The 24,177-nt window shown below is 35.4% G+C and overlaps 2 protein-coding genes across 5 annotated transcripts in view; one reads left to right on the top strand and one right to left on the bottom strand.

Annotated features, from left to right (window-relative positions):
• The window catches only part of LOC141447380 (dnaJ homolog subfamily B member 6-like), a 247,066-nt gene that overhangs the window by 92,188 nt on the left and 130,701 nt on the right, over window positions 1-24,177 (bottom strand). Inside the window, exon 1 of one of the 4 annotated variants that reach the window (XM_074114875.1) lies at window positions 11,179-11,379. The exons of the other annotated variants lie outside the window; for them this stretch is intronic. Coding sequence (XP_073970976.1) covers window positions 11,179-11,201 — 23 coding nt within the window. The 5' untranslated portion in view covers window positions 11,202-11,379. Of the gene's footprint in view, window positions 1-11,178; window positions 11,380-24,177 lie in introns of those variants that run through there. 4 annotated transcript variants of the gene reach the window in all.
• LOC141447387 (nitrophorin-2-like) lies at window positions 16,031-22,604 on the top strand. Its single transcript, XM_074114902.1, has 6 exons — window positions 16,031-16,173; window positions 19,920-20,022; window positions 20,122-20,255; window positions 20,738-20,835; window positions 22,164-22,268; window positions 22,363-22,604. Exons 1-6 carry the CDS (start codon window positions 16,166-16,168, stop codon window positions 22,503-22,505), a joined length of 591 nt encoding a protein of 196 aa, XP_073971003.1. The 5' UTR covers window positions 16,031-16,165; the 3' UTR covers window positions 22,506-22,604.

Genomic DNA, 24,177 nt, shown 5'->3' with positions numbered 1-24,177 from the left:
GAAGTGAGTTTCAATTTGAAATTAAACTGTAAAGATTGATGTAGAAAACAGGTAACAACAAGGTAATGCGATAACTGCGAGTCCCGCAAAGCTAAGATGTGTTGCTGGTTTAGTGGGTTCAATTACCCTGGTCTAGGCTTTGGATATTATTTAATGGTTAATTTATAATAAAGTATATTAAGAGGTTATAAGCTAGAGCTAGACCCGCAAAGCTAAGATGTATTGTTGGTTTAGTGGGTTCGATTCCTCCTGGTCTAGGTCTTGTGCATTTTATTTAATGGTTAATTTATAATAAAGTATATTAAGAGGTTATAAGCTAGAGCTAGACCCGCAAAGCTAAGATGTATTGTTGGTTTAGTGGGTTCGATTACCCTGGTCTAGGCTTTGGATATTTTTTTTTTTTTTTTTTTGGCGCATCAACAGCTCAGGTCATTAGCGCCCGGAGCTTTTTTCCAGTGCACTGCCGGCCTCCGGACAGTGTTCTCTCGTTACAGACAACACTGTCCATCACCGGACAGTGAGCTGTAAGAAGCTCCTAGGAAGAGAAAATCTAAGGGTCAGCTGCTGGATTCGAACCCGGGACCTCCGCGTGGGAGTCCAGTATGCTAACCTCATAGCTAATCCCTTCCCTGGCTTTGGATATTATTTAATGGTTAATTTATAGTAAAGTATATTAAGAGGTTATAGGCTAGAGCTAGACATAATAATTTAATTCGATAATAATTTAAATTCTTCACTTCCTCTGACGTACGAACAATGGCCACCTAAATCGTTAGATCACTAATCGGCAGTTGGACGTAAAGCTCGCTTGAAAAAAAAATCCAGAAAATCCGTCACTTAAACTTGATGAGCATCCCAAAACACAGACAGAAGAATTTTTTTTTGCGGACGGTTGTGTTTTGAACTTTTTCGGCCGAGGAGAAGACGCATGTCGATATTCAGTGCTCTGCCTTTTCTCTTCTGGGTGTCGTAATGATGGACCCATGATTCGTCCCCTGTCACAATATTCAAAAGAAAGTCTGATAACAGCAAGCTGTTTATCTCGCAGTGACATAGCACCAGTACAAGTGTCCATACTTTGGCGTCTAAAAATACACTGGCTGAACGCAGCGAGTTCAAACTGCGCCTACGTAATAAAGGGGAAATGTGACTTCCAAATGCCACTTCGCCCGCTTTTTAAAGCTCTTCGTTCGCGCTCGGCAAGCATGTGTGCATTACGTTCCAGCCAACCCTCGTAATAGTAGAACTCAAAAGAAAGGTTTAGAGATATTCTGTAGGGATTGGCTAAGTGGTTAGTGTACTAGATGCCCCATTGGAGGTATCGGTTTTCAATCCATGTGTACGCCCTTAGGTTTTCTTACAAGCTAATTGTTGTCTGTAATCAAAGAACACTGTCTGCAGTTCGGCAGAGCACTGAAAAAAATTCTCTGGGAGCCAATAATTTCAATGTTGACGCGCCCAAAATTAAAAAAAATCAAACAGAAAAAAGTCTGCTAATTTTTCACTAATATTGGGGGCACACCATGATTTTGGGCAATGGTATTCAAGGCCCTCTCTACATCCTTAACTGGGGTCCCTAATTTCTTCCAAATAATTAGGAAGGTTTTGTGTTTCTATTAAAAAGAAAAAAACCTTCAAAATGTATTGGAAACTCGGCAGGAAGAAGGAAGTTACTACGTAGTAAATTAAAGTGACCAACAATCATTGAACAGCGGGAGCACGTGGGCTTAGCAAAAAATCACTACCATTATTTACCCAGCTAGCATTAAATAAAATTAATAGATATGTATATAAAAAATTACACGAGGAAATATTTACTAAATGTATGTTTTACATACTTAAACTATGGAATACAATTAAATTAAATCGTCCTTTATTTGGAGTAAATTAATCATTTATATTCTTGAATATTATAATAAGATATATGCATATATAAATTATATATTCTTTAATATATAAAAGGAAAAATAAATTATTTTACTATTAAACTATGCAATACTTTCAAGGTTTTGTTTACTAATAACAGTTTTATCCCCTTTTTTAAAAGTTAAACCAAAATCACATTCATCATTTCGTCATGAACAGGGTGGTAATTCCTAGGATTTAAATAATGAGCTAATTTTATGACGTGCAACCGTCTTGTGATTTTTATTTTAAATAGTAAATTTGAAACTTATTTATTTACAAATATATTTAAAAATACAGCATCAGAAGGTGTTGCAGGTCAATTGCGTGCTCGTACACTAAATGAATTTTGTCTTAAGTTAAATATTAAGTATATTTACAGGTTAAAAAAATTAAGAAATAAATTTATAGCAAGATGTGCTTTAGTCTTTTGAGTTTCTATCTTACGTACAGCTTTGTGTCTTAGCTATAATTGCACGATTTTGGCAATATGGCTTGAACTGTTCATGCAAAACATACTAGCAACATACGAGTATAGCACAGCGTGCACATGATAAATATGTGTCCATCGAGGGGAAGGACCCCCCCCCCACAAATAACCGCAAACATTTAACGGGAACGCGCGTTGTTGTTATGAAAGTAGTGGTATTTTCGTTACATCGGATATTAGTTACTATTTCTATAAACTTCTTCACTATAACCTGGAACTAAGTAATGGCTAATATTTTTTAAAGGCGGGCTAAATTAGGTGTCATGGCCGGAGGTGTCTAACAAACATACTTAACTATAAATTTCTCTTATTAGTCATTAAATAAAATCCAAGGCCTATACGAGGGTCGTTTGAAAAGTCCGTGCAAAAATAAAAACTACTTAATTTTTTGGGGTAAACCTTTTTTATTTTTCAACATAGTCTCCTTTTAGGCTTATACACTTCGTCCAACGCTGCTCTAGTTTGTTGATCCCTTCCGAATAATAGGATTTGTCCAAATCTGAAAAATAGCCATTCGTTTCTGCAATCACCACCTCGTTTGAATAAAATCTTTTTCCCGCCAGCCATTTCTTCATATTGGGGAAGGGATAAACAAATAGTAGTCCTAGGGAGCCAAGTCTGGAGAATAGGGGGATGTGAAACGAGTTGGAACCCTATTTCCATTAATTTTGCGACCACAACTGCTGAGGTGTGAGCTGGTGCGTTGTCGTGATGGAAAAGGACTTTTTTGTGGGCTAATCGTGGGCGTTTTTCTTGCAGCTCGGTTTTCAAACGGTCCAATAACGATGAATAATATACACCTGTAATAGTTTTACCCTTTTCCAGATAGTCGATGAGGATTATTCCTTGCGAATACCAAAAGACAGTCGCCATAATCTTTCCGGCCGAAGGAACGGTCTTCGCCTTTTTTGGCGCAGATTCCCCCTTGGTAACCCATTGTTTAGATTGTTCTTTGGTCTCAGGAGTGTAGTAATGTATCCATGTTTCATCCACAGTGACGAAACGACGCTTAAAGTCCTGCGGATTCTTCTGGAACAGCTGCAAACCGTCCTTGCAACACTTCACACGATTTCGTTTTTGGTCAAGCGTGAGCAATCGCGGCACCCATCTTGCGGATAGCTTTGTCATGTCCAAATGTTGATGCAAAATATTATGTACCCGTTCATTCGAGATGCCCACAGCACTAGCAATCTCACGCACCTTCACTCTTCTGTCATCCATCACCATATCATGGATTTTATCAATGATTTCTGGAGTAGTAACCTCAACAGGGCGTCCAGAACGTTCAGCGTCACTTGTGCCCATATGGCCACTCCGAAAATTTTGAAACCACTTATAAACTGTTCTAATCGAAGGTGCAGAGTTACCATAATGTTTATCAAGCTTCTCTTTAGTCTCCTGAGGCGTTTTGCCTTTCATAAAGTAGTGTTTAATCAACACACGAAATTCTTTTTCGTCCATTTTTTGAAAATCACTCGACTTCCTCGATTCAAACGAATGCCAAACACAAAGAAATAGACCGATCTGGCTGAAACTTGGTGTGTGTTTTTCCAAGAGATGCTACTAACTAAACATAACCTCGATACGCGCCAGTAGTGCTATCTCTCTGACTTTGCACGGACTTTTCAAACGACCCAAGTAGACCTAGAGGAATCGAACTCATTACCGCAAAACATTTTGTTTCAGGAGATAAAAGCTATAAAATGTTATATATTACGCGCAAAACACCTCATCCTTGATAGCTCAATTTTTCACAAAATTTCACGTTTTGAGTGTTACAGACGGAACAAGTTTTAGTGGCAAAAAACATTGAGTAAAACATACCTATAATTTTTTTTCAACTTTATTTGTAGGATTCTGCGATAGAGTTTAGACTTACCTGAAACAAAATAATTATTATTATTAGCATAATCTTAAAGATAATATTTGTAAGCAATATATTAAGAATTATATTAAAATCGTAAATGATTTCAAAAATTTAGGATTCGAAATTTAAAAAATTAATCTGCTTATGGAAAGAAATTGCTGGTTTTCTTACAGGAATAGATATAATTCGTCTTTTATTTGCAAAGAAGTTCAGCGCAGTCAAGGCTACATCAATGAAGGGTTGGACTCTCAATATCCAAAATCAATTCCAAAAAAAGGGAACTAATTCTGGAAAAATGTTTCCAATAAAAGTGCTGGATAAAGACCAATCTAATTACAAATCCAAGTTAAATAAAGGAAATCGATTCAGGAATATTCCAGTAAGGATATTTATCCTTTTTAAACGTAACAATTTTAGCAATGATGTCAAAATCTTTTAAACTTATACAGATAATAAGGACTCATAGTTCTGCAGAAACACTTTACAGGAACTGTTCTAGAAAAACAATTTTTCTAAGGGTTAAAAGCAAAAATTTTGAGTTAGAAGAATTTAACCGACAGGAAGAGCGAATTTATAGAATATCCTTTGCACAGCTCTCTGTTATTTGTCAAGGATGTAACCTCGCGCATCCTTCTACAGAATCCATTAATTACAGTGTACATATGAAACAATTAAGAGCAAGATATATTTTTTTTTGTTTAATGACGTATTAGACATTTAAGCATTAGAGATTGTTGTCACAGTAGATGTATATTCTATTGTGCCAAGAGCTATTTGATATCAAAACAAAAAACCAAAAACCACTGCCTTGACAATATCAAATTATCTAGACCTTTATATAACGAACAAAGATTTCTTTTACACTTCAAGTATTACCTTGTAAAGGCTCTCATTTATTAAAAATTATTTATCCGTATTACATTATATTCATCGCATGTTCGTGTATATTTTATGGAAATAAGGAGGAGTTTATTGTTCACTATTTTACTGGTAATAAGTAAGAATATTTAATATTCACGACTGGGTGTTTAAGTAATGAAGAACAATGTATATGCATTCTTCAAGCGCACATTCTAAGTAAAGTGTGTGATTGGAGTTACAATCTACAAAAAATCTATAACACAATTATAGATGTTACAATCGATATATCGTTGAGAATACCATTGGCTTACATTATAAATAAATTCTATTAAAGGTGGATTAGAAAAATCATTTGGATTTCACCAAAAATTTGGTTCATTTGTTAAAACATTTTGAATGAAAAAACAAATCTAAGACTAAAATATTAGGAACAGAAATGAATGATGATAAAACTAACTTAATCTTCAAAAAAAATCCGACATTAAGTTACGTAGAACCATTATTACATGCATGTACGAGGGTCGTTTGAAAAGTCCGTGCAAAAATAAAAACTACTTAATTTTTTGGGGTAAACCTTTTTTATTTTTCAACATAGTCTCCTTTTAGGCTTATACACTTCGTACAACGCTGCTCTAGTTTGTTGATCCCTTCCGAATAATAGGATTTGTCCAAGTCTGAAAAATAGACGGTCGCCATAATCTTTCCGGCCGAAGGAACGGTCTTCGCCTTTTTTGGCGCAGATTCCCCCTTGGTAACCCATTGTTTAGATTATTCTTTGGTCTCAGGAGTGTAGTGATGTATCCATGTTTCATCCACAGTGACGAAACGACGCTTAAAGTCCTGCGGATTCTTCTAGAACAGCTGCAAACCGTCCTTGCAACACTTCACACGATTTCGTTTTTGGTCAAGCGTGAGCAATCGCGGCTCCCATCTTGCGGATAGCTTTGTCATGTCCAAATGTTGATGCAAAATATTATGTACCCGTTCATTCGAGATGCCCACAGCACTAGCAATCTCACGCACCTTCACTCTTCTGTCATCCATCACTATATCATGGATTTTATAATGATTTCTGGAGTAGTAACCTCAACAGGGCGTCCAGAACGTTCAGCGTCACTTGTGCCCATATGGCCACTCCGAAAATTTTGAAACCACTTATAAACTGTTCTAATCGAAGGTGCAGAGTCACCATAATGTTTATCAAGCTTCTCTTTAGTCTCCTGAGGCGTTTTGCCTTTCATAAAGTAGTGTTTAATCAACACACGAAATTCTTTTTCGTCCATTTTTTGAAAATCACTCGACTTCCTCGATTCAAACGAATGCCAAACACAAAGAAATAGACCGATCTGGCTGAAACTTGGTGTGTGTGTTCTTCCAAGAGATGCTGGTAACTAAACATAACCTCGATACGCGCCAGTAGTGCTATCTCTCTCACTTTGCACGGACTTTTCAAACGACCCTCGTATTTCAGTTTGCCAATATCTTTAAGCATAAATATTTTTGTATTTCAATAATTTGTGGAAGAAACGGAAATTATGTTTGCCTAACTGAAAATAACTACTCAAAAAATATTTGATATGATGTGGAATTACTTTTTTGCCAAACAAATTTTATAAGTAGCTAATTGAGTGTATAAAAAAATAATATTCAACTAAAAGCGAATTTATCCAAATTTAATTGAAGGAAGAAATTGTTAAATTGCCAAATTTATGTCATGCACATAAATGATGCACTCTGTATGCACTTGGCAGATTTGTCAAAAAAATTTTTTTTTTATTTGGCATAAAATTGCTTGAGTTACAATTTTAAAATTTACGTCTTTTCTAACCATAGCAATGTTATAACGTGTCTCTTATTATAACTAAGGTTTTTGGCATTGATATCTAAGGATACGAGCAGTAAAAAGGGCTCGCCTTTGATGGGATACGGGATACCTTACTTGAAGAGATGTCATTCACAATTGGCATAAACTGGGATCCCAAAATAATATCCCCTTGGGCAATCTGGATGGATCTTAATAGAGGCAAAATAGACTAGCTTCTTTCTCAGGGATCTTGATGTCCCTACGGGTATCCCAATCCAACATCAAAAACAACCCTCCACCAATTGCAAACTAAACTCGCTCATTCTCTCGCAAATATAGTTAGATCCACAGTGCTGACTTTATCCATAGTGGTATGCATGTTCATTGTATTCCTGACCAGTTTTGGAATTTCATGCATCATCAGAGATATATTGTACAGTTTATACCTCTGATTATAGATGAAAATAAATCTCATTCAGCCATTAGTTTATACGTTTCTTCCACTCCTCATAGCAGTGCTCGAACTCCGATACTGGAATAGCCTTCAGCTGGTCGGTTACTGGCCGTTTGAATGTTTTCGACTGTTTTGCTTCAGACTTGGGCACAGTGTAACGGAAACTCTTGTTAAACTTCAGCAGGCCCTACGGAGATAGTATTTTTGTCAAGAGCCCAGGTTTTTTCGGTGGTTTAAGGCATTTTCAGAAGGAAGAGAGTCGATTGAAGATGAACCACGAAGCGGAAAGCCTTCATCTTTAGAGAACCGATGAAAATGTCGACAGAATCCGGGATCTTGTGCGTTCAGATCGTTGGTTGACAGTCAGAATGGTCGATGAAGAGTTAAATTTGGAGTTTTTGGCCAGTAAAAAGATTCCTGTGGCTCCTCAGCCTCCTTATTCGCCTAACTTGAGTCCTTGTGACTTTTTTTTCTCTTCCCGAAGTTGAAAAATCACCTCAATAGAACTCATTTTGGGACAGTCGAAAACATTCAAATGGCTGTAAACCGACCAGCTGAAGGCTATTCCAGTATTGGGAGTTCGAGCACTGCTATGAGAAGTGGAAGAAACGTCTCCAGCGCTGTGTGGTTTTAGGAAGAAGTTATTTTGAAGGTGACAACATAGAATTGTAATTCTTTTTGAATAAAAAAATTTAAAAAAATCAGTCTCATTACCTAATTTACAGACCTCGTATTACCCACGCCTACATTCTAAGTAAAAAACTTAATAAAGCTCAAAGTAGCTTAATTTTTTTTTTTTTTTTTTGTGATTTAAGGCGCGTCAACATCTAAGGTTATTGGCGCCCGGAGCTTTTTTCAGTGCACTGCCGGCCTCCGGACAGTGTTCTCTCGTTACAAACAACACTGTCCATCACCGGACAGTGAGCTGTAAGAAGCTCCTAGGAAGAAAAAATCTAAGGGTTAGCAGCTGGATTCGAACCCGGGACCTCCGCGTGGGAGTCCAGTATGCTAACCTCATAGCTAATCCCTTCCCTAACTTTTAAACCCACAAATAATAAACGAAAAAACTACCGTGTACAAGCTGCACTTTGCATTTATGAACAACCTATTCAGTTTTAAGTGCACGGACATAAGCTGCAATAATGCACACACCTTCATCTTCATTTTGAAATACTATCTTGACGTAATAAAACCTAGTGAAACTATTTACATTTTTGCTCAGAAAGAGAAAACTAAATATTTCTATTTAATAAAATTTCTAGTTTAAAGCTATTCGTCTATTTGTTTTCTTTAAAAATAAATAAATAAACTAGAATTTAAATGTGAAATATAAGCAATGTCTAAACAGATGTTTTTACTACTTAAATGCTGCAATAACCATTAGTATTACCATTTTAGCAATATGTGCAATATGCAACACCTACTGCTGTCAAGTATCAAGTACAAATATGAAAGTATGTCCTTTTTTGGAAAATCAATAAATAAATTTGGACGGTTTTTCCTTCACTTACAACTCTATTTATCTAAATGATTTTATAATTTTTTTTTTTTTTGATTTCTTAAAAATCATGAAAGTAATTAGCTAAAAAAAATAATAGTTATTAAAAAAAATGAAAATTAAACTCATTAAGCTGTTGCAAAATAAGTTTTAGTTGTACTTAATTATGGTGTAAAAGTTTCTAGGTCATTAATTGTTTTTAATTAAAAATTAATTTATTATTTTATGCATAATTTATTATAATTTTTGGCCATTTGCAAAAATATTACTTTCGTTGTCAATTTCGAAAAATTTAGACACAATCACAGGAAGAGAAAGTAGAAAACGGATATCCTGTATTATTAAATTCTATAGAAATATTTCTTAAAAAATATTAATACGAAAGTAAGTAAGTAAAGTAATTGCCTATTTTTTTTCAGGCGTGCTTTACGTCCAACTACCGAATCAGTTGTCATGGACGGAGCCGACTAGAAAGCAAACATACTTTACTATTATTTTTATTATTATTTTTATTGTATTTATTTATTTTATTATATTACTGATTTTTTACTGATTTCCTCAATTGTTCGTATTTTTGTATTTGTAATATCCAGGCCCTGAAGAAGACAATATATTTGTCGAAACTTTGGCAAAAAGACGAGTTGTTTTTATTTGGACCGATTCCTCGCCAATTTTGAATTTTTAAGTGAATAATTTACGGTCACGAAACCTATACATTCATACTTTACTATGAATTCTTTGTATTAACCCATTAAATAAAATGCACAAGATCTAGACCAGGGGGAATCGAACCCACTAAACCAACAATACGAGGGTCGTTTGAAAAGTCCGTGCAAAGTCAGAGAGATAGCACCACTGGCGCGTATCGAGGTTATGTTTAGTTAGTAGCATCTCTTGGAAGAACACACACCAAGTTTCAGCCAGATCGGTCTATTTCTTTGTGTTTGGCATTCGTTTGAATCGAGGAAGTCGAGTGATTTTCAAAAAATGGACGAAAAAGAATTTCGTGTGTTGATTAAACACTACTTTATGAATAGGCAAAACACCTCAGGAGACTAAAGAGAAGCTTGATAAACATTATGGTGACCCTGCACCTTCGATTAGAATAGTTTATAAGTGGTTTCAAAATTTTCGGAGTGGCCATATGGGCATAAGTGACGCTGAACGTTCTGGACGCCCTGTTGTGGTTACTACTCCAGAAATCATTGATAAAATCCATGATATGGTGATGGATGACAGAAGAGAGTGGGCATCTCGAATGAACGGGTACATAATATTTTGCATCAACATTTGGACATGACAAAGCTATCCGCAAGATGGGTGCCGCGATTGCTCGCGCTTGACTAAAAACGAAATCGTGTGAAGTGTTCCAGAAGAATCCGCAGGACTTTAAGCGACGTTTCGTCACTGTGGATGAAACATGGATACATCACTACACTCCTGAGACCAATGAACAATCTAAACAATGGGTTACCAAGGGGGAATCTGCGCCAAAAAAGGCGAAGACCGTTCCTTCGGCCGGAAAGATTATGGCGACTGTCTTTTGGGATTCGCAAGGAATAATCCTCATCAACTATCTAGAAAAGGGTTAAACTACTACAGGTGCATATTATTCATCGTTATTGGACCGTTTGAAAACCGAGCTGCAAGAAAAACGCCCACGATTGGCCCACAAAAAAGTCCTTTTCCATCACGACAACGCACCAGCTCACACCTCAGCAGTTGTGGTCGCAAAATTAATGGAAATAGGGTTCCAACTCGTTTCACATCCCCCCTATTCTCCAGACTTGGCTCCCTCGGACTACTATTTGTTCCCCAATATGAAGAAATGGCTGGCGGGAAAAAGATTTTATTCAAACGAGGAGGTGATTGCAGTAACGAATGGCTATTTTTCAGACTTGGACAAATCCTATTATTCGGAAGGGATCAACAAACTGGAGCAGCGTTGGACGAAGTGTATAAGCCTAAAAGGAGACTATGTTGAAAAATAAAAAAGGTTTACCCCAAAAAATTAAGTAGTTTTTATTTTTGCACGGACTTTTCAAACGACCCTCGTACACCTTAGCTTTGCAGGTCTAAGACTCTTAACCGCTCGGCAACCGTGGCGCCTCAATATACGATATTCACATGTAGGATATATAAACAAATGCTCTCCTGTTAAATGTATTAATAGCAATCCGATATGTTTCTAATTATTGCAATAAAAAGTTTAATTAGGCTAAATACAACTAGTTCTAATATTATTTTAAATAAAAGCGCCTAATTTCTGATTAATTAAAAAGAGCGAAAAATTACAAACCTTTTCTGCTTACTGAAGACCATAGTTATATTAAAGAATTGAAGAAGTCTTATTGCCACAAATAACCGATTTTTGAATATAATTAAATTTAAATTAAAGAAAAACACAAAAAAGGACGAATTACTGAATGTTAACTATTTTGAAATCAACTTCAAATAACTTTTTGCTCTCTCACTGAAATGTGAATCAGATGAATGACAAAAACTCCGACTGATATCGAACAGTTCTAGCCCAGTTAATAGTTTATGAAAAACTAAATATACAGATACATTTCATTCCATTTTTTTTTTTTTAATAATACACACTGCTTACGTCATCTTGGCGGAGGTAGTAAAACTTAGTGTGTGGGTGCCCATAATACACCACTTACAGTCTAGCCAACGCAAAAACGCAACAAGAATTGAAACATCCCACTGTCACTCTTTCAAGAGAATTGTTTTTATTTTCTATTCAATTTTATTTTAATTATTTACAAACTATAAAAGATAGATCAATCAAAAAACTTGAGACCTTAGAGTGCTTTCAAAGCTAAAGCACTTATAAGCTGCTGATGAAGTCGAAGATTTTGTCAGCTATGAATGTTGATGAAATGAGATTTGTTATTAAGAAGGCAGTGCAAATTAGAAAGCCTAAGTGACTTCATTTGACTATTTTATGCTTTAAATATATAACAAACAAGTCATGAAAAATCGTAGAGAAAACTTTAAATCGAGAAAACAGAAATCGATAAATCTGCCCGACTACAATATTTTCTTCTGACGTAGAGTAGGAGAAAAAAAACAAGAGGAAATTAAAAAAAGAAGAGTGCATTTTTGGAGGGTTTACAGACATTTAAAAGAAAAGACAAACAAAACTTAAATATTTGGTAAAAAAAAGTCAAGTTATTATAATTAAATATATTTATTAAGAACATTCAATCACCTCTCAGCACAGTTACAGTAAACTAATTGAAGAGAAATGACTCAGTAATGGGCAGCGGAACGTAAGATACACGTAATGGTGACATCAAAACAATGCAATAAAAACCAAAGGTGACTCAGAAAAGCTGTGACCAGGATGTTAGAATATACTGATTCAAATAAACTGTTTATGGATATGTTTAATACAAATTAATAGGGTGCTGTTTCATTGCATAGACAAACTGCACCTTATGCAGTTTCTTTTTTTTTAATGAAACGATATAATAGTGCACTTTGGCTGGAAAATAATATTTTTTTTAAAGTTAAACCCCAGAACATGAAGTCATCTGACTTATCTAGTGCTGCACGAGACCGAGACGAGGCGAGACTTTATGCAGTCTCGATCTCGGTCTCGGTCTCGTCGAGATATCTCGGTCTCGGTTTTTTTAAATTTTTGTTTAAGTATTAAAAGCGGTTTGCTATTAATAATCTTTTCAAAAAATGTTATTATTTTCTAATAATTATTTTAATTTATATATTGGTAATGAAAATGTGTGTAAAAGAAGACAACTGCTTACACTTCAATGCATCATATATTACTATTACTGTTATATATCTTTATATAATTTCAAAAAGATGTTAAAAACGCGCCACATGAAAGACCCAAATAACATATCTGCCTCCTATATCAAGTCGATTCGTGAAATAAAAAATAGTATCTGTGCAACTTCAGTGCCATCGGAAAGATTATTTTCGCAAGCTGCGATGATAATGACCAATAGAAGATCTTCTTTAACTTCTGACTCAGTAAAAGCTCTTTTATGTATCAATGCTTGGGCAAAGTGTATCTTAAAAATGAAAATTTGTGGCAATATTTTTTAGGTGCATAGATAGTCTTTTTTTTCAAATTCATTAATTCTAAAATTCTAAAATATAATTCAAATAATATCAAAGTTCAAAGTATTAGATTATTAATAGTGAAATTTATGATATTGAATGAATGAATGATATGAATAGTGAAATTTAGTAAATTTATGTAAAAATTAGGTAATTCGAAGGGGGCCGCCACGGCAGCCGAGCGGTGCGAGACCTGCGAAGCTAATGTGTATTGTGGTACTGGGTTCGATTTCCGGTCTTAGGCCTTGGATTTTATTTAATGGTTAATATGAGAAATTTACAGTAAAGTATGTTTGCTAGTCGCCTCCGTCCGCGACACCTAATTGGTAGTTGGACGTAAAGCCCCGCCTGAAAAAATAGTCGATTACTTTACTTATGTAATTCGAAGTCAAATAGATGTAGTAATATTGAACATATATAATAAAATCGTATCTTTTAATAATTAATTCAATACCCGTAATGATTATTTATTAATAAAGAACACAATTTTATAATTTTGTAGCTAAAAATTAATATTTGAAAAACCGAGACGAGACCGAGATTTCTCGACGAGATATATATCATGTCTCGATCTCGGTCTCGGTCTCGGTTGCTCAAGTCTCGTCTCGGTCTCGGTTCTCGTGCAGCACTAGACTTATCCCCTGTATAGTTTCTGATTTTGACGTCTCGTGAATATAAAAATTAAAAAATATAAAATGAATTATACCAAAAAATTGTATCCTATTTGAAACATTCCTCGTCATTATAATTATTTTTTTTTATTTTAAGGCGCTAAATATCTGATGAGATCACTTGAGGTCACCACCAGTAAGTTACGAACCCATAAATACGCGTTAAATGTGAACAAAATTAATGACAACGATACTTCCAGACAGATAACAAGTTGTAGGTTTATTATGCTATGTAAATATATTCATTTCGAAACCCCTTGATATATAAAAATAAAATAACAGACCAGATGTGTCTGTTACTATGACAATCAGAATATAGATTTGATATGTGGTGACGAGTGTAGGTGATATTGCAGTGTTTACTTCGGTGAAATAAGTCCAATATTGACTAAAACTTAAATTTCCTGCGTTATTTGGTAATATATTTTATTAAATTTGAATAAATATTTGTTAATTATTTATTTAATAAATTATTTATGATACCGATCATAAAAAAACAGAAAGTAGTCATTTAAATGAAGAAATCTAGTATGAAAATGACTTTGGAGGTATCTTTTCTTGAATAATACCGAACAATAATTAAAAATTGAACATTAATTAATAGTAAAAAAAGTAAAGTAATGCCTATTTTTTCAGGCGGGGCTTAACGTCCAACTACCGAATCAGTTGTCATGGACGGAGCCGACTAGAAAGCAAACATACTTTACTGTTATTTTTATTATTATTTTATTATATTACTGATTTTTTTACTGATTTTCTCGATTGTTCGTATTTTTGTATTTGTAATATCCAGGCCCTGAAGAAGGGCAATGTATTTGTCGAAACGTTGGCAAGAAGACGAGTTGTTGTTTTTATTTGGACCGATTCCTCGCCAATTTTGAATTTTTAAGTGAATAATTTACGGTCACGAAACCTATATATTCATACTTTACTATGAATTCTTTGTATTAACCCATTAAATAAAATGCACAAGATCTAGACCAGGGGGAATCGAACCCACTAAACCAACAATACGAGGGTCGTTTGAAAGGTCCGTGCAAAGTCAGAGAGATTATGTTTAGTTAGTAGCATCTCTTGGAAGAACACACACCAAGTTTCAGCCAGATCGGTCTATTTCTTTGTGTTTGGCATTCGTTTGAATCGAGGAAGTCGAGTGATTTTCAAAAAAATGGACGAAAAAGAATTTCGTGTGTTGATTAAACACTACTTTATGAAAGGCAAAACGCCTCAGGAGACTAAAGAGAAGCTTGATAAACATTATGGTGACTCTGCACCTTCGATTAGAACAGTTTATAAGTGGTTTCAAAATTTTCGGAGTGGCCATATGGGCACAAGTGACGCTGAACGTTCTGGATGCCCTGTTGAGGTTACTACTCCAGAAATCATTGATAAAATCCATGATATGGTGATGGATGACAGAAGAGTGAAGGTGCGTGAGATTGCTAGTGCTGTGGGCATCTCGAATGAACGGGTACATAATATTTTGCATCAACATTTGGACATGACAAAGCTATCCGCAAGATGGGTGCCGCGATTGCTCACGCTTGACCAAAAACGAAATCGTGTGAAGTGTTGCAAGGACGGTTTGCAGCTGTTCCAGAAGAATCCGCATGACTTTAAGCGTCGTTTCGTCACTGTGGATGAAACATGGATACATCACTACACTCCTGAGACCAAAGAACAATCTAAACAATGGGTTACCAAGGGGGAATCTGCGCCAAAAAAGGTCCGTATGGTCTGTAATTTCCTTTAAATAATTATATTTGAGTTATATAAAAAAAGGTAAAGTAATCGCCTATTTTTCCATGCGGGGCTTGACGTCCATCTAACAATTAGGTGTCGTGGACGGAGGCGACTAGCCTTACTTTACTGTAAATTTCTTTTATTAACCATTAAATAAAATCCAAGGCCTAAGACCGGGGGAATCGAACCCAGTACCACAATGCAGGTCTCGCCTCTAACCGCTCGGCTACCGTGGCGCCTAACATTAATTAATAAATAAACCCAATTATCGATACAGGTACTTCCCGGTGACGGAATTTTGACCGTAAAAGTCAGAACTCAAAGAAGTATCCAAACGAAATACAAAGTTTGAACTTTCTACCAGTTTTTCGTTCGTTAAACGCTTAAACGCTGCTTAAATACATCCATTTTTAAGTAATGTTTTAAATTCACAGACCATTTTCCGGACTCAGAGCATCTTGAAAACGGAGATATTTCCCCGTGAAACTCACGGATGGAAAATTTGACACGTTCGTATGCCTAAAAATACCCCCCAAAAAAAGTCTATTTCGAAATATTGGTGAAAAACTGAAATAATTCACATTTTCTGGTTAGAAATTTTGATATGATCTTATTTTAACAATTTTCATTAATAACGTTGCAATGAAAAATTAGATATATTAAAAAATAATCACATGTTAATACAATAACCTATTCTGTGTTAATATTAACTGAAAATTAGTGCAATTTTTCACTATTCAAGATTATTCAAAGTACCATTACATCAAAGGCGGAAGTATGGTGCTGTAAGTTCCAAAAAAATTAAATTTTTATGTAATTAAACTAAATGGTAATTGTTTCGATTAGCTGACTCTGAAAAAAATAATCTATTTGGACATCATCTATAAGCCACTTTTATTGATGTCGAAAAATTTTCTTTTATTTAAGGCGCGTCAACAACTGAGGTTATAAGCGCCACAGAGCTTTTTTTTTTTTCAGTAAATCAGCCGGCTTTCGGACAGTCTTTTCTCTTTATAGACAACTGTCTATCCTGTCACTGGATGCGAATCCGGAAACTTCGCGTAGCAATCTAGAATGCTATTTCTACTCAGCTATTTCCTTTCCCCTATTTTTGTGCATTTCGATACCATTTCCTGTCCGATTAAAGACTTAAGTTAGCGTATAACATCACTTACTCCAAGAAAAGTGACACCATATAGTGAATTGGAAAGTTTTGATACCAATAATAATGAATTCAAAGATGTCTAGAAATATTTGTTTACAGAATTAGCTAACATAAATAATTATCCAAAATAATTAATTATTAGAAAATATTTGGTGATCCAAAAACTTAATAAAAAAAAAGAAACTCCTAGATAGTGATCAGCTGATAGTTAAGTTTAAGATTTTTGCAGTAAGTTTACAAAGTAAGTAAAATTATTTGGGCCAAATTTCTTTAATTAAGTCTATAACTACTCATATAGTTCAGTTCATAAACTGGACTATTAAAAAAAAAACACATTTGTGGTTTGAGACAAGCTTTAAACTCATATTTCCTGTTGGAGAAAACTCCAAAAGCTGATAAGAATCGATAACTTCCTTCGAACAAGTAAAAGGCAGCGGAAATGACGTTGAAAATATCTTAGAAAGTCGAATTTACATCTTTCTTTTTTTTAAAAGTCAAAATCAAGTGAGTGCAAAATAAATTGAAAGACTAGTTTTAGCGAAACAAAAAAATTGAATCAGTCCGACCGGACATCAAAGTGGGAACACCGATAGCATTTTGTTCCACAACTTCCTCTAAAGTCGTCAGAAAAAAATGGGTCGACCGATATCCTTTATTATTAAAGGAAACATAAATAAATTATGTTAAATTTATTTTTTTATAAATAACTTTTTTATTATTAATAAAATACGAGTATTCAGGAATATCTTGATAGATTATCTGTAGATCGATTAAGGGTATATCAAACACCAGATCTTAACAAGGGCTCCTACAAACCGCTTTCGATGAATTTTTATAAAAAAAATCTGTAGGTGTATTGAAATGCTGCCAATAAAAAGGAAGGAAAATGGATAGAAATTGGCTAATCGGAGAAGCCTCTTTACCCCTTGCAAGAAGGCGTGTCCAGCAAAGAAGAAGAAAACCAACGAAGAAGTTCTTCAGGATTGGTTACCCTGAATAAGTCACAACAGATGTACTTGGTTTTTTCATATATAAACTTTTGCCCAAGATTTGATTCTTTTATGGTGATCTAGGCCATAATTTAGAACATGGTTCACCAGAGTACGGCCCCGCAACACCAGTTTCTTGACGGCCCGCCGACGGTATTTGAATTTGCTTGACAAAATCTATGGATCACGAGACGTTCTGATACAATTTTAATTTAAATATTAAGTTTAGGATACTAGTAGATCTTCTAAACGTGCGTAGAATTCCCTGGCTACTGCTATGTGATTTAAATTTACTATTTTCAATTTTAAATTTATTGTATGGCCTCGAGATTTTGGAATAACTTATGTCTGTGAGCAAATGTGAAGTCAGCATATCGAACGAGATTGACTGATGGAACATTTGAAAGCAATTCTCTTGATTGGATTGAAGCGATTTCAAATCCAAACATTGATGATATCAATGAAAGTCAAACGTCAGTTTCACAAAACTCAATAACATTTTTTTTGGCTGCTTAGTTAGTGAGATTCGGACTTTATGTACACTAGGGTTTGATGTAGCTATCTTCTTTTTTTTTCTTATTAAATAAATATGTTGGTTGTCCTTGTATTTTCTGCACATTGCATGTCACTCCATCTATGATTCAACACGGAATGCTGGACTTGGTTTTTTAGGTCTTTTTCTCTAAGCTTTTGTGCTGTGACTTGCAATGAGCATAATGATTTTGGGGGCCCACGCTCTTCATTTTGTCTGTTATCCGGCCCACTGGGCAATAAAGTTTGGGTGACCTCTGTTTTTGAAAATAGCACGTTTTTTTTTTGTTTTTTTTAATCTAAAATGATTTTTCATTACAGTACTGGTTCTTCGACCAAGCATTATTAAAGACAATTAAATATTTAGTAGATTAGATTAGACTAGGGCGGCCTCAGGGCCTACGCCACTGCGACCCCTTTGGGTCAATTGTGGCTCCCCTAACTTTAAAGTTCACCCCCCAGACCTGTCCTTTTAATTAGACTCTTATTGCTGGAGAGTGACTCTTGGGTAAAGATCACAGGCCTTGGTTTTTCCTCCCCGAGAAGTAACATCCTTAGCCACACGAGCCCCTCACACTGACACAACACATGTAGTGCCGTTTCCTCCTCTTCCTGACAGAACCTACAGAGGCTATCATCTGCCAGGCCCATGCGATGCATGTGTTTTCTGAGTCTGCAGTGGCCAGTTAATAGGCCTACAATCATCCTGATAGCCCCACGGCCTTGACGGATTAATTCTGCAGTCAGCCTCGGCGAATAGCCTTTAATAAACTCCTTCGCCTGTCTCTGCCCAGTGGTGGCAAGCCACCACTCCTGAGACCTACTCTGCACCCATAGATTAATGGTCGCAGTCTTAACAGGGCTCCGGGCCAACGAAGTATCTCGCAGAGCTTTCCCGGGCCAATAAATCTGCCGCTTCGTTACCCTTATGTCCTGAATGACCAGGTACCCAGACCAGAAAGACCTTATTTTGGTCACTGATTTCCTTCAGGGCACCCAGACAGTCCCAAACCAGTTTTGAGTTAACCTGATAGGAACTAATTGCCCGTAGAGCAGCCTGACTATCCGAGAAAATTACGACCTTAGAATTAGTAATTCCTCGCCCTTCAATCTCGGTAGCACAGAACCTAATTGCAGCTAGCTCAGCCTGAAAAACTGTAGCTAGTTTCCCTAGGCTAACCGAAAAGCTACATTTCGGCTTCACCCCGTACACTCCCGCTCCCACACCCTCCTCCATCTTGGAGCCTTCAGTGTACCACATTGAATCTCCCACCACTGGGGGTCCACGTCTCCAAGCCTCCCGGTCTCCAATACAGACTTTGAACGGATTGTCGAAGTTATATTTGGGAGTCATAAAATCCGAAGGCAGACCCAAAATAGGATCGGCCTCCAGCTCCTCGTACAACTCTTGATATGCTCCTCCATGCCTGACGGTAATAGGAGCTTGTCCTTCCATAAGCCTAACGACAACGGCCCTTGTGACGCCCTGAATGTATATGTGCAGTGGGGGCAGATTTAACAAAACCTCCAAGGCCGCAGTAGGGGAAGTCCTCATGGCACCAGTGACGCTCAGGCAAGCTAGCCATTGAATACCACTGAGCGCCCGGACTCCACCCACCTGCAAGGTTTTTGCCCACCAAGCCACCGCCCCATGTGACACCATGGGTCTTACTACACTCTTGTAAATCCAGAGTGTCATCTTAGGGCTCAGTCCCCAACTTTTCCCACACAGCCTTTTACAGTATCCTAAGGAAACTTTTGCCTTGTGGGAAATATTTAGTAAAAAAAATATAAGTTTTAAAAAAAAGTTCATTTATAAACATTAGATTTTTTAAAAATTTTTTAGGCTGTACGCCCTTATATTATTAATACTTTGCAAAAGCCTGATCTCTACCACAAGTATATGCAAAACTGATATATTACCGGCTCAAAATTTTGATCCGAAAAAGGTAAGTATTATTTTTTATTTTTAATTATTTAAACTTAAAAACATTATTTTAAATAAAGAATTTTATTTATTTAATTTTGTTACTCATAACTTGTTTTAGTATTTTAAAGGCAAATGGTACCTAACTGCGACGAAATTTTATTTGGGCGACATTACCGATGTATGCGAACAAACATCAAATGAAATTTCCCCAGGTGGTTACGTTACGGAAAAAACTATGCACTATTTTGGAGAGTAAGTACGTTAATCTGGAATTTGTACGAATAAAAAAAGTGATGTTGTTGGCCAGCCTGATTCACTTATTAAGTATTTATATTGCGTTTTTCTTTTCTTTTTTACACAACAAAAGAAGTTTTTTGGCTAATTCGATTGATCGACAAAGTGCAAATATAGATGGCTTTGTTCAGTTATTCAAATTTCTAAACAAAGATCTAAGGATCTTAAATTTTAGTTAATCGTTAATTAAATTCTCTTGGTTTAAAGAAAAACTTAACAAATTGTCATGTAAATCTTGCAACTCAAATTGTTATGTAATAAATGTTACCCAAGACTACCAATTTTGGATTTAACTAATTCAACGAAAAATTTTAAACTCTGTATCTTAGAAAAAAAATTTCTTCGCTTAAAATATTTATTATACACACATCACCATTGAAAAATATTCTATTATTTATTATAATATGTATGTATATAAAATTGAGAATCAATTGTTACAGGATTGAACGATTCATAGAATCAGTTTCTGTAACAAATATGGAAGATTTTAACGACGGACTGGCCAATTATAATGTTACAATGGAATTCAAAAATATAGGTAGTAATGTGCTTAATTTATCCATTAAATGTTTGATGTTACAAGAATGGAGGCTGTAAATCCATTGTTATAACCTGAAGTAGATACAATCTACTGTAGGTTCTTTAGAAGGCAGTGTCTGTTTAAGGAGTCATCGTCTGTAAATATTCAGTGTGCGTGTCTGAATCTGATTTCGAGATAGTCTTTGTGTTTCTTAAATCTCGAGTTTTTTTTTTTTTATTGGAATTATTGAGCTCTAAAAAGGAAACCTTCTAAGAAAAATGTTCCTCCAGATCAAAATGAGAAAGGATCAAGCCCTCAAGGACTTCCAAGAAGAGGAACAAAGGGGAACAGAATAATCTGGTATAATCTCCCTCTCTGGGGACCTATGCCCTCTTTCCCGCAAAGGTCTCCTCAAATATCCCAAATTTGCTTCCAATTTAAAGGATTGGGAGTGTTCTAAGAAAAGTGTACACCTTTCCAATTCTGGTAACCATCTAGGTACTGTAGAAAAACCTTCAGGAATAAAGAGGAGTCGTCAACACTCAAGTAGTTCCAACATATACTATCCTGTTTGACGTGATATGTTCTTTCAAGTGTTAACTGGTGTCTAAATCAATTGTTAGGCTACGGTATCTGCAAAGAATTAGGGCAAACTTCTTTCACCCCTGATAGGCACCTAAATAAGTGAAGCATTTTTGGTCAATTCATGTTGTACTTCGGGTTTCATCTGTGATTAATATCAGTAATTTGAACATGCCTAAGCTGATTGGATCTATTCGCAAGAAACTGTCCAGAGGATGTAACTCGATCTTTCTATTACTGTTGACTAGTATTAACTCCTTGCGTTCTTTTTTCTTCAAAAACAAGCTATTCATCCATGGGTTCTGGTCTAAGTCTAAGGAAACATGTATCTTTTTATTTGGAAAGCAATATACTCATTAAAATTAACCTTAATTCCTCCCAAGACTTTCAAGGATGCCCAAACTTTGGAGTAAGGGAGACAGAATTTACTGAATAAAGCTCCTCTCAGTTCTAACGTGTTCAAAGGACGTAAATCTTTACTGTGACATTTCAAAGAATGGAAATGTTCAAATGTCATAACCTCAAGGCATCTAATTATCTACCAACTATAAGCTTGATAAAAACCAAAGCCACTGCGATCTAAAAGTTGAAAATTGGTGTAATGTGAATCAGTATGTCTGTGTGAGATAAGCTACGGCTACACTATCACCAAGTAGTTGTTCAATCTCGAGCTTCGAACCTTAATCTCACCCTCCAATATCTCAATACGTATCCTAGATTACCTCTCTTTTAATCTACCCATTCATTCTCTTTGTACATTTCAGATTATCCAGATCAAAGGTTTCATTACAAGGTGACTGTACTGGATACAGATTACACTAATTACAGTATAAGATATTCCTGTGTTTCAATGAAACATGGTGATATTGGTAAGTTCATAGAGAGCGACCAACAATTTTACTGACTCTCCCCTAACCCCGCCAAAAAAAAAAGATCCCTTAAAATGTGTACTTTTTTTTTCAGGCAACTATTATATCTATAAACGTCATATAGACGATGAAACTATAGACGATAAAATTAATCAATTGATTGATCAAGAAGGCTTGGATTATAGTGAATTTATATTTAGAAAACACGCGAACTGTAAGCAACATCCGTATTTTTAAAACTTATCACAGATCAATTAGATAGATATTGTTTTCATAAAAAACATCAATTTTTTTAATTTCCTTAAATATATTAATAAAGTGACTTTAATTTCTTAAGATTGGATTAATTAACTTAATTAATTAAGAGATATGCAAATATTGAAAACTAACCTATAACGTAAATAATTAGTTTAGCTTTATTATTAAAAAAAAAAAAAATTCTGCTCATGCGCGTTAGGATAACTATAATTAAAAATTATTTCAAGAATTTGGCACCTGCAAGTCTCGCTAGTCTATCGTGTTACTAAACGAGTGGGTATAACGCCCCAATATAGGGCAAATATTTGGTTAAGATTATCTATTTGTTAAAAAACTGAAAGTAAAGTATCTAATAGTTATTAGATTATAATCAATAGACGATATTTTATTTATTTATTTTTTAAAGCTAATAATGTAGCAACTGTAAAGCTTCGTACAAAAGTGATAAAAAAATTAAATTCACACGAAGTATGTGCGTTGGCTTAGCGCGAAGGAAATTTTGAAGTGGATTTTGGATTATAAGGATTGAAGGAGATATTGGGTTGTGCGTATGACAGTCCCGTACAGTTCCCAAGTCCATAAATTCCATATTGGAGCCTAGCACAGTGATGTTAGCTACGCCTGGAGCCTGGACCTGTAGCAGGTAACATCAAGAAGATCCAGGGACGATATACTTACAGTACAAATTTCGTCAGACTCGCGACAGACTCTCCAAAGATGTACTAAAAGCGACTTACTCCACGAGATTGCGTCTATAATCCCCGAAATCAGTCTGCTGAAACTCCTTTCTTCATCCTAGACTGTCACCCTAATCCACTCTGCCGCGACATAGCCTCCTACAGATCCTTCTAATCCCTACAGACACACAGAAGACTAAAACATATCCTTCCCTAACCTTCTACACCATAGCTGCAGGTTTTTCCTTCCATTTTCCTCTGCACTCTCTATCCTTCCCATCCTTAAGTTTTCTTTATACTAAATAATGAAGGTTATAATGTACACAAACACATTGAAACTTAATGTTTGTATTTATTGTATACAGGGTGAACCAGTAAGCAATGTCCATAGACCTACTGTGTGTAGTACACCTGAAGTGGACTTCAATGACGTATTGGCCAACTTCATATTTTCCACTGCTCTTGAGTGACGTCACTTCAATTTTTTTTTCTAAAATCATTACTTCATTTTTCATTAAATCATTTTCGACTATAAAAATAGCACTTGCTTGAAATCTTTTCTAACATTTTCTCAAATATTTCAGAGAGACCCAGAAGTAAATGTTTAAAGCGCAATTTGTAATCTTTAACTTCCTTATTTTTTAGACAATCTAATTTAAAATTGACATTTCAATGAATTAAACCGCTTGATAAACTAACACTGATGGGTGCTCGTGAACACGTTTTCTTGCAAAACAAAACTTAATGTCTCATACGAAGATAAAAGGAATCCTGGGCAAATGATATACCATTTGAAAGCCCATTAGACAAGAAAACTTTTACTAAAAAAGTGCCAGCACCTAGGTCTGATAATGATCACGTAAGAGCCTATTAAGTTTTCATAAAAATTTCGATTACTTTTATTTTTCCAGTATCCAGGAGGAAGATTGAGGCTGTTTGGAGAATAATTTATGCTTCAAAATGGTGTCAATTTT

Source organism: Rhodnius prolixus, unplaced genomic scaffold, assembly GCF_049639745.1.
Source record: "Rhodnius prolixus isolate KJV_2025 unplaced genomic scaffold, Rpr scaffold_7, whole genome shotgun sequence".
Lineage (NCBI taxonomy): Eukaryota > Metazoa > Arthropoda > Insecta > Hemiptera > Reduviidae > Rhodnius > Rhodnius prolixus.
This window is presented reverse-complemented; position numbering and strand designations above follow the sequence as displayed.